This window comes from Chlorocebus sabaeus, chromosome 6 (assembly GCF_047675955.1).
Source record: "Chlorocebus sabaeus isolate Y175 chromosome 6, mChlSab1.0.hap1, whole genome shotgun sequence".
NCBI classification, from domain to species: domain Eukaryota; kingdom Metazoa; phylum Chordata; class Mammalia; order Primates; family Cercopithecidae; genus Chlorocebus; species Chlorocebus sabaeus.
The window spans coordinates 9,641,191-9,652,058 of NC_132909.1; the positions used below are offsets into that span (position 1 = coordinate 9,641,191).

At 52.3% G+C, this 10,868-nt stretch overlaps 1 protein-coding gene across 2 annotated transcripts; it reads right to left on the minus strand.

The window, feature by feature from the left end:
* Positions 1-1,689: 1,689 nt before the first annotated feature.
* Positions 1,690-7,592, minus strand: EMP3 (epithelial membrane protein 3 (MAM blood group)). Of its 2 annotated transcripts, none has more exons than XM_007997413.3 (5): positions 7,339-7,592; positions 6,021-6,113; positions 4,975-5,077; positions 2,756-2,896; positions 1,690-1,944 (listed from the first exon to the last, which is right to left on the minus strand). In XM_007997413.3, exons 2-5 carry the CDS (start codon positions 6,096-6,098, stop codon positions 1,775-1,777), a joined length of 492 nt encoding a protein of 163 aa, XP_007995604.1. In that variant the 5' UTR covers positions 6,099-6,113; positions 7,339-7,592; the 3' UTR covers positions 1,690-1,774. The 2 variants fall into 2 exon arrangements, with proteins under 2 accessions (XP_007995604.1, XP_072872324.1); XM_073016223.1 differs by having other exon boundaries at positions 7,451-7,586.
* Positions 7,593-10,868: the final 3,276 nt, after the last annotated feature.

Consider the following 10,868-nt stretch of genomic DNA (forward strand, 5'->3'; position numbering starts at 1 on the left):
AATCCTGGAAAGAAGGGAGGGACTCTAGCTAGATCTTGTGGTCCCAGACAGAGAAAGCTGTAGTCCTAAAAAGAGGCTGGGTTCATGGTTGGTGAAACAAAGACAGTCATAGAAGAGGATCTTAGAAGGATCTGATTCCTGAGGAGTCCCAGGGCCTGATGAACAGAGGAGATAGGGTAGCCATGTGCGATTATGCAGATTTGCAGATTTTTTTTTTTTTTTTTTGAGACGGAGTTTCGCTCTTGTTGCCCAGGCAGGAATGCAATGGCGTGATCTTGGCTCACTGCAACCTCCGTCTCCTGGGTTCAAGTGATTCTCCTGCCTCAGCCTTCCGAGTAGCTGGGATTACAGGCGCCTGCCACCATGCCTGGCTAATTTTTTGTATTTTCAGTAGAGATGGGGGTTTCACCATGTTGGCCAGGCTGGTCTCGAACTCCTGACCTCAGGTGATCCACCCACCTCAGCCTCCCAAAGTGCTGGGATTACAGGTGTGAGCCACCAAACCCGGCCTGTGCAGATTGTTAACTGCACAAAGGAACACAGCCACGGCTGGGTGGCTGTAAGATCCAGCTCATACCCCTGCATGTGTCCTGGTGTGGGGCTGGGTCAGCGAGAAGAAGGGGTGCCTTCTAATTTTTGCTAACATGTCATATAGGCTAGAGGCAGCCTTTGGAGAGAGGGGAAGTCTCCCTCTCTAGGACCCCAAATGTTCAGTCCCTAGAGAGGGAGACTGGGCCAGGCGTGGTGGCTCACGCCTGTAATCCCAGCACCTTGGGAGGCTGAGGTGGGTGGATCACCTGAGGTCAGGAGTTCGAGACCAGCCTGGCCAACATGGTGAAACCCCGTCTCTACTAAAGATACAAAAATTGGCCAGGCATGGTGGTGGGCGCGTGTAATCTCAGCTGCTCAGGAGGCTGAGGCAGGAGAATTGCTTGAACCCGGGAGGCGGAGGTAGCAGTGAGTGAAGATTACGCCACTGCACTCCAGCCTGGGTGACAGAGCGAGAACTCCGTCTCAAAAAAGAGAGAGAGAGAGACTGGTTTCCTAGAGGGAAAAAGAAAGCTCTCTTCCCAAATGGAAAGTTAGTAGAAAGAATAGAGAGTCCAAAGTTAGCCAGGTGTGGTGGCTCGTGCCTGTAGTCCCAGCTACTCGGGAGGCTGAGGCAGGAGAATCGCTTGAACCGGGAGGCGGAGGTTGCAGGGAGGCGGAGGTTGAAGTGAACCGAGATCGCACCACTGCACTCCAGCCTGGACAAAAAGAAAAGAGTCCAACAATCTAGAAACACACACTATGCCCGGGGCTCTGAGAGAGAGCAACAGAGTGACAGAAGCTTGGGCAAAGAGACAGGACTGACTGGTCACTGCAGGCTTCCTATCCTAAGAGGGTTTGCTGGGACCCAGAATCCAGGTTCTTCCCAGAAGTGTCTGAAGGTCTAGATTCAGGTGCCTCTCAGAGGTCTCTTGGGCCTTGAGAGGGGAAGGCCCAGGCTGTCGGGTCTGTGGGAGGGAAAAGGTGACTGGGGTCCTGGCTCCTGTGTCCCCGGGAGGAAGGGATTGGGGACTGGGAGATGGGCATTCTGAGGGCTGAGCAGCTGGTGGTGGGAACCCTGTTAGGTTCAGGAGAGGTCAAGCGTGCGCAGCCTGGGTCCCTGGAGGCGGAAGGAAGGAAGGAAAGAGATCAAGGCAGAGCCCGCGGTTAAACAGTTTTATTTTCTGGAGGACGCGCGGCGAGGGGGGCCGGGAGCGGGCGGGGGCCGCCGGGCGAGGCGGGGCGCTCACTCCCGCTTCCGCAGGTGGATGTAGATGATGCCGCTGACCAGGGCGAGAGGGAAGGCCACCCAGGCCAGGGCGAAGCAGTATCCGAAGCTGCCGCCTCGCGGGTGCTTCGCTAGGATCTCCTCGGCATGAATGGCATAGATCAAGGCCCCAGTAAACACCGCCACGCCTGCGGAAAACGAAAACCACGCGTCACGCAGTGCCCCTCAAGAAGACTACATTTCCCAATATCCCATGGGGGCAAAGAAACGCCGGAGGGCGAGTGGGCAGCGCCGTTGCCTGCTGGGAGTTGTGGTTCTCTCTCCCCAGCGCCGTGCAACTGCAGCGCGGCCTTAGGTAACCTATTTAATCTCTCTAGGTCCGATAATATCTATCCATCCAAGGAATACTTTTGAATGTGTTTCTATAAGACAAACATGCAGTAGTAAATTAATAAAGCAAGAGAGAGGCTTTGCAAGAACCTAGAAAAATAATGTTCCCCAAACTGAGGACTGTGATCAAGTTAGCCCTTTGCACCTTAAGTCAAAAAATTAAAAAGTAAGCAAAACTCCTTGCAGTGTCTGATGCACAATAGGCACGCGAGAAACAGCAGTTGACTGACATAAATACCATTACTATTATGATTCAGAGCTCTCTACTGAGGTACTAATTAGCTTATCCCCCAACGTCACCCCCAATCCCTGGGACCAAAACTATTTACCTATACCTCCTTCCCCAGCCCCGGCTCCCTGAAGCTCTAAGTTCCCTGATGACTCATAGACACAAGCCACAACTATCATTAGCCACTGAAAACTACAAGTCCCAGCAATCCCTGGGGGCAGAGAGGTAGCCCACGGAGGCACCTCTCGTGGCTCTTGGGGTGTTGAAAATTGTTTTCTTCTGTGAGAGGCCCATTCTCAGGGCCACCAGCATCTTGACGCACCCCACTTCCCTTCTGCTCAATTCTTGGGGGATTAGGGGTGGGGAGGGGCAGTGCTCACTGGTGCAAAGCTGGCAGAGGCCGGTGGCATAGAAGAGACCTCCTCGTCGCATTGTGTAGAGCTGGAACATGAACAGGATGAAGGACAGACAGCAGAGAATGAGGGAGAGCACCATGAGGACCTGCACCGCCTTCAGCCAGCCTGCAGTAAGGAGGACACAGAAGGGGACATCACGGTGGGTCCAGAGTGCCAGCTCCACCTGATTGCTCACCATGTGACCCTTCTCTGCCCCATCCCTGCTCCTGTTTAGACCCATACAAGCTCACTTAGATTATTGCTTATGTTGACCTTGAGCCCTGTTACCTTGCTAAATTCCTGTCTCAGTTCTAGTAGTTGCTTTGCAGATTTTTATTTTATTTATTTATTTATTTATTTATTTATTTATTTATTTTTTGAGACCAGGTCTTGCTCTGTTGCCCAAGCTGGAGTTCAGTGGTGCAATCATGGCTCACTGCAGCCTTGTCCTCCAGGGTTCAAGAAATTCTCTCACCCCTGCCTCCTGAGTAGCTGGGGTCACGGGCACAAGCCACCACACCTGGGTAATTTTTAAATTTCTTGTAGAGACAGTGTTTTCCTATGTTGTCCAGGCTGGTCTTGAACTCCTGGGCTCAAGTGATCCTTCCTCCTCAGCCTCCCAAGGTGCTGGGATTACAGGTGCGAGCCACTGTGCCTGTCCACTTTGCAGAATTTTAATGGATTTTCTACAACATGTTTACTGGGAATAGAGACGCTTTTTCCTAATTTATTTCCCATGCCTTTTATTTATTTTTCTTGCCTTCTTGCATTGGCTACTCCAGTAAAACGTTGAATAGAAGTGGTGAGAGCAGACCACTTCCTTTAATCTTAGTTTTGTATTAAATCTTTCACACAGAACTTTAGATAGATGCAGCTCTATTCCTTTAGAACTCCAATGCACCTGGCCCCACCCCTTTAGCACCTTAAGTGGTTTCAGCCCTATTCCCTTGGAACTTGGATGAAATGGTCCCAGGCATCCATTCAGAGCACCAGCCCCATCTCCTTAAGGCTTTGGAAAAATACTCTTGTCTTCTCAGAATCTTCGGAGATTTCTCTCTCTTTTTTTTTTTTTTTAAGATGGAGTCTTACTCTGTTGCCCAGGCTGGAGTGCAGTAGTGCAATCTCAGCTCACTGCAACTTCCATCTCCCGGTTCAAGCGATTCTCCTGCCTCAGCCTCCCGAGTAGCTGGGACTACAGGCGCATGACAGCATGCCCAGCTAATTTTTTTGTATTTTTTAGTAGAGACGGGGATTCATAATCTTGGCCAGGGTGGTCTCAAACTCCTGGCCTCATGATCCACCCGCCTTGGCCTCCCCTCTCTATTCTTTAAACCTATAGCATGCTGTCTCACCCTTTCTGAGTCAGAGGAGGAGGCTTTTATCTATATGGCCTCTTCAGAACAGGAGGTACTGGCTGGACGCGGTGGCTCACGTCTGTAATCTCAGCACTTTGGAAGGCCGAGGCAGGTGGATCACCTGAAGTCAGAAGTTCAAGACCAGCCTGGCCAACATGGTGAAACCCTGTCTCTACTAAAAATACAAAATTAGTCAGGCATGGTGGCACACACTTGCAGTTCCAGCTACTCGGGAGGCTGAGGCAGGATAATTGCTCGGAACTGGGAGGCAGAGGTTGCAGTGAGCCGAGATTGCGCCACTGCACTCCAGCCTGGGCAACAAGAGGAAAACTCCGTCTCAAAAAAAAAAAAGAAAAAGAAGGCCGGGCGCGGTGGCTCAAGCCTGTAATCCCAGCACTTTGGGAGGCCGAGATGGGCGGATCACGAGGTCAGGAGATCGAGACCATCCTGGCTAACACGGTGAAACCCCATCTCTACTAAAAACACAAAAAACTAGCCGGGCGAAGTGGCGGGCGCCTGTAGTCCCCGCTACTCGGGAGGCTGAGGCAGGAGAATGGCGTAAACCCGGGAGGCGGAGCTTGCAGTGAGCTGAGATCCGGCCACTGCACTCCAGCCCGGGCGACAGAGCAAGACTCCGTCTCAAAAAAAAAAAAAGAAAAAGAAAAAAAACCAAGACGTAGGTACATCCAGACAGGCGGGACATGCATTAGCCCTAGGCACTCAGCCACTCAGGCCTGGACCCCGCCCATCCCACTTTGTTGGGGGAGGGTTCCCAATTCTTGGTTCCCTGAGGACACTAAGGGTTTCCCTTCCCCTTTGAAGACCAGTCCCGCCGCCCTCACCCCTCACCATTCTCGCTGACGTTACTGCAGGCCCACGTTTTGGTGTCATTGTTCCACGTGCAGTCGTACCAGAGATTCAGGGACTCTTTCCCAGGGAGAGTCCACCAGGACTGAGATGGACAGAGAATGAAACAAGGGGCAGGGTTAGGAAAGGGGAGGGGACAGGGTCAGGGAGACTGTGGGAAGGGCTGGGAAAAGGGTGGGGTGTCTGGGATGGGGCAGAACTGGGGAGAGCTAGGATTTAATACGAGAGGGGGTAGGGTTAGGATAGGGAGGAGGCATCGGAGGTAGAGCTAAAAGGGTTAACCTGGTGGCTCACGCCTGTAATCCCAGCACTGTGGGAGGCTGAGGCAGGCGGATCACTTGAGGCCAGGGGTTTGAGACCAGCCTGGGCAGCATGGTGAAAACCCGTCTCTACCAAAATAAAAAAAATTAGCCAGGTGTGGTGGCAGCTGCCTCTAATCTCAGTGCTCGTGGGGCTGGAGAATCGCTTGAACCGGGAGGCTAAGGTTGCAGTGAGCTGAGATTGCACCACTGCACTCCAGCCTGGGGGACAGAGTGAGACCCTGTCTCAAAATAAATAAAATAAAGGCTGGGCGCGGTGGCTCAAGCCTGTAATCCCAGCACTTTGGGAGGCTGAGACAGGCGGATCACAAGGTCAGGAGATCAAGACCATCCTGGCTAACAGGGTGAAACCCCATCTCTACTAAAAAAAATACAAAAAACTAGCTGGGCGAGGTGGCGGGCACCTGTAGTCCCAGCTACTCAGGAGGCTGAGGCAGGAGAATGGCGTAAACCCGGGAGGCGGAGCTTGCAGTGAGCTGAGATCTGGCCACTGCACTCCAGCCTGGGCGACAGAGCCAGACTCCGTCTCAAAAAAATAAATAAATAAATAAATAAATAAATAAATAAATAAATAAATAAATAAATAAAATAAAATAAAATATAAAATAAATACTAGGTAAAGGGGGCGGGGCCAGAGTACCTTTAGAAGAGGGGCGTGGCAAGATTCCAAAGGGGAGCAGAAGGGCCCTGAGCTTCAAGTAGGCTTACCTTGTCCAAAGTGGCCACAAAAAGCAGGATGAGAATGAGGATGTGAAGGGCTGAGACCACCAGCAAGAGGAGTGACATGGCTGCGGTGGAAGCCTGGGGAGGGGGAGCAGGGGACGGAGTCTCAAGAGGTTGGCACAGCCCAGGCACAGTGGCTCACGCCTATAATCCCAGCACTTTGGGAGGCCGAGGCAGGTGGATCACTTGAGGTCAGGAGATCGAGACCAGCCTGGCCAACATGGTGAAACCCCATCTCCACTAAAAATACAAAATTAGCTGGGTGTGGTGGCGCGTGCCTGTAATCCCAGCTACTCAGGAGGCTGAGGCAGGAGAATCACTGGAATCCGGGAGGTGAAGGTTGCAATGAGCTGAGATCGTGCCATTGCACTCCAGCCTGGGTAACAGAGCAAGACTCTGTCTAAAAAAAAAAAAAAAAATTGGCACAAAGGCAGGTGAGATGTCTCCTGATGGAGGAAGGGCTTGGGTGCAGACTCCTGGGTCTCTCAGGGAGGAGGCCGCTGGGGCCTGGATTCCTGAGTTCCCCATTGGCTGGAGGGGTGGAGAGGGCCAGAGATGGATTCTTGGGGTCCTTGAATGAGGAGGACTTGCAATGTGGCTCCTTTCTCCCCAGAACCCTGTCTCTGGGTTACATACAGGCCAGATGGTGAAAATTCAAGTTGAGACCCCCGCCCCAAACCCTGATGTGTCAGGATGGAGGAGCTGTCCCCAGCGACAGGCATCCTTGACTCACACCACTCCTCTCCTGGGGTGAGGGGAGGAGGGGGACCTGGTGAGTCATCTGGTGACTCATTGCTGCTCCCCCCCATCTCTAAGCACCAGGGAAACCCCAGCCTCTGGCTATGTCCACGAGGTCCTCACCCCACCCTGCTGCCAGACTGGTGACTGCTGGACATCTTCTGGAGGAAATGGATGGGATTCGCGTTTCGGGGAAGAGAGGCCTGAGAAGGAGTTAGCCTCCCAGGACCCTTTGGTGCCCAGGAACAGGGGGCCTAGAGGTCTCCCAGATTTGGGGTGTTCTCATGCAATGCCCTGATCTCAGGGCCCTCAGAGGACAGTGGACACCGCTGAGGGAAAAACTGCAGGAAGTTTTCGGTGGAGGGCTCTGCTGGGACCCCAAAACTTTGCTGGGCCCCACCCCTTCCCATATCCCCACCTCAAGTGCTAAGAGATCACTTATTAAATGACAAGGATTTCCAAGAGTAAGGGGCGTCTCTCCCAGCCTGGGGGTATCCTTCCCAAACTGCTACATTCCCAAGTAAATTAAGAAGTCCCAGCCCTGAATAACGGACTGGAAACTTACCGAGAGCCGCGAAAAAAGTCAGAGCTGGAGTCGGTCTCGTCCCCGCTCGGGCCTCCGTGCCCCGCCCTTCTCCTCCCTCCTTTCACCCTCCCGAGGCCCCCGCCTCTCTCACCGCCTTCCTCCCTTGCTCTCCCCTCCAATCCGGAACCCTTTCTCTCTCGCTCGCTCTCCTTCTGCCTCTCCTCTCTTCCTCCTGCCCTCACTGTCTGGGCCGCCTTCGCTCTTGATCCCGTTTCTCTTTCTCTCCTCCTCGCAATATATACTGACCCTTATATAAACCCACCCTCACCGCGCCCAGCTGAGGTCCGCCGCCAGTGGGAGGGCCCAGGCACTCCGGTTCCTCTTTCTTTGGGCCCCCACCCAATCCCCTCAGACAGACATCATCTGGGGCTCCCTCCCAGGGTTGAGAGGAGAAACTCTTGGAATGGGGCTCTGGGGAGGGGCAAGCGTCAAGGGTGGGAGGGCCCGATTCTCAGGACCCTTGGGTTTTGAGGTCTTGTCTTGGGACCGGATGTCTGCTTTCCCTGATGGAGCTTGGGGCTGGATAGGAGTCTGGGAAAGGAGGCCAGATTTCTGTGGCATGCATTGAGATTGGGCTGATGAAGTTGGCCCCGTGGTGGGGGTTAGAGGATGGGAGATGAAGTTTGTGAAACTCGGCACGGCATTGTGGCTCACGCCTGTAATCCCAGCACTTTGGGAGGCCGAGAAGGGCAGATCATCTGAGGTCAGGAGCTCGAGACCAGCCTGGCCAACATGGTGGAAACCCGTCTCTATCAAAAATACAAAAATGAGCGGGACGTGGTGGCGGGCGACTGTAATCCCAGCTACTCGGGAGGCTGAGCCACAAGAATCGCTTGAACGCGAGAGGTGGAGGCTGCAGTGAGCTGAGTTTGCACCACTGCCCTCCAGCCTGGGCGACAAATTGAGACTCTGTGGCCAAAAAATAATAATAATAATTTTAAAAAATGTGTGAAACTCTGGAAGGTGGGGAGGAGGAGACAGAAGTTAAGAATCCCAGTGCCATCATTTCCTGGCTCAGTGAATTTGAGCCAATTATTTCACCCACCTGGGCTCCAGTATCTTAGTCTATGTCAAGAGTATAATAATACTGACAAAATACTAATACTGATAATAATTCTGATACTTATGCTGAATGAATAAGGTAATACTGGTACACTCACACACCTAAGCTGTTCCTTCATCAAACATTTATTGAACATGTACTCTGATCTAGGAGTTAATAATGAAAACAGACACGACCCCTGCTGGTATTATGGAGCTTGTCTTCTAGTAGAGGAAGACAGACAAGAGAAAACATCAATGATGAAGATAAATCTCAGCTAGGGATAACTGCCTTGAAAAACAAATATAATAGGCTGGACGCAGTGGCTCATGCCTGTAATCTCAGCACTTTGGGAGGCCGAGGCTGGAGGATCACCTGTGGTCGGGAGTTCAAGACCAGCCTGGCCAACATGGTGAAACCCTATCTCTACTAAAAATACAAAAATTAGCTGGGCGTGGTAGTGGGCGCCTGTAATCCAAGCTACTCGGGAGGCTGAGACAGGAGAATTGCTTGAACCTGGGAGGCGGAGGTTGCAGTGAGCCGAAATCATGCTACCGCACTCCAGCCTGGGTGACAGAGCAAGACTCCATCTCAAAAAAAGAAAGAACAAGAAATAAAATAATAAATCAAACACAGTGATGGAGATAATGATGGAGTGCAGGGGAGACTACTTGAAACAGGAGAATCAGGGAAGGCGTCTTGGAGGAGGTAAAATTTGAGCTGAAGACAGGAGTCATTTGAACGCTGGGGTCGGGGAGTGGTGGGGGGAAGTGGGGGGAAGAGGAAGTGCAAAAGCTCTTAAAGCTTTTGAGAACAAGCTCAGGTTGTTTAGGGCGCAGACAGAAGGGCCAGTGTGGCTGGCACATAGGGAGACAGAGGGAGTGGTAAGAAGGGAAATCAAAGGGTGCCCTTGAAGACTAGGGGAGGGGCTTGGATTTCATTCTAAGTGCAGTGGGAAGCCATTAGGTTTTAACGGAGTGTAGTACCAAAGATTTTTTTTTTTTTTTTTTTTAAATGAAGTCTCGCTCTGTCATCCAGGCTGGAGGGCAGTGACATGATCTCAGCTCACTGCAACCTCCACCTCCTGGGTTCAAGCAATTCTCCTGCCTCAGCCTCCTGAGTAGCTGGGATTGCAGGTACCCGCCACCATGCCCGGCCAATTTTTGTATTTTTAGCAGATACAGGGTTTCTCCATATTGGCCAGGCTGGCCTCGAACTCCTGACCTCGTGATCTGCCCGCCTTGGCCTCCCAACGTGATGGGATTACAGGTGTGAACCACCGTGCCCAGCCCCAAAGGTTTAATGTTAATTATTATTATTCATTTTGGGGATATTAAATTAGGATTGGGGGTGATGATTACTATGTACACGAGTCTCTGGGGAGGGGACCAGGTGTCCAAGACTCTGATAAATTGAGAGCAGGGGAATTCAAATCCTGGATCCAGGGAAAGGAACTGGATGATGGGATGTCTGGGTATCTGATGGGCCAGAGCTCGGTTTGGGATAGCTGTTGGTGATTTGAGGGATGGACAGTTCAGTGCCTGGCTGGGTACCCCGAGACCTGGAAGCTGGGATACCAGTATAGTACAGACTGTAGAGCCACACTGGTTGGACTCAAAATCCAAGCTGTTTTACTAATTGGCTGTATAATTTTTGGCAAGTTACTAATAACTTCTCTATGCCTCAGTTTCTTCATCTGAAAAATAGATAATAGTAAATACATTATAGGGCAGTTCTTAGGGTAGTGCTAGTCATATCAGGCATTGGGGCTCTGAGTGGAGTCAGTACTGGGGCACCCTGATTCAGGGTCTCTAGGAGTTGGGGAAGGGGCAAATTCTTGGGTCCACTGGCTCTCAAGGCTAAAGTTGGGAATCAAAAATGAGGGTCCCTGGGGGAGGAGAATAGTTTCAAACTTAAGTGCCTGAGAGGGACAGAAACTGGGGTCTGCACTCAGATCCCTAAGGAAGTTGCAAAGTCTGGGTCACTGAAGGAAAAATTAGGGGCTGGGGAGACATGTGTTCCTTTTGGGGTGCAGGAAAAGCGGGCTCCATCTTCTTGAGAGGACTAGGGGGAGCTAGGGGCTAGGAAGATGGAAACTTGAGCCGGGGAGGTGAAAAACACGAGTCTAGGACTCAGAATCAAGTTCTCTGAGTGGAATCGGCGCCAGGCTTGGGTACCATGGGGATATTAGGGGGGTCCCCACACTACGGCTATGTAGAAGGGGAAGAATCAGGGGATCTGAAGGTGGCGGCGGGATCTCCCCATCCTGGGCCTCCGAGATTTTGAGCTGAGCTGAGCTGAGCGTACGCAGGCCGCTTCCTCCCACAGGAAACCGCAGGCGTCGGGCACACCCAGCCTGCAGGGAGAGGCGCCCACTGCCCGCCCGCCAGGGGAGGCCCACGTGGGCAGCAGCCTCCGCGGAGGGGGCGTGCCTTACAGAGCGAGTGGGTGTAACCGAGAGGGCGTG

What these genes read in the sequence shown, in the direction of transcription:
- EMP3 (XM_007997413.3), bottom strand. Translation starts at nt 6,098, where the DNA reads ATGTCACTCCTCTTGCTGGTGGTCTCAGCCCTTCACATCCTCATTCTC. An exon ending in TTGTGGCCACTTTGGACAAG is followed by an intron (nt 5,078 to 6,020) that starts GTAAGCCTACTT and finishes TGTCCATCTCAG; the next exon opens with TCCTGGTGGACTCTCCCTGG. An exon ending in CCTCTGCCAGCTTTGCACCA is followed by an intron (nt 1,945 to 2,755) that starts GTGAGCACTGCC and finishes CGTTTTCCGCAG; the next exon opens with GCGTGGCGGTGTTTACTGGG.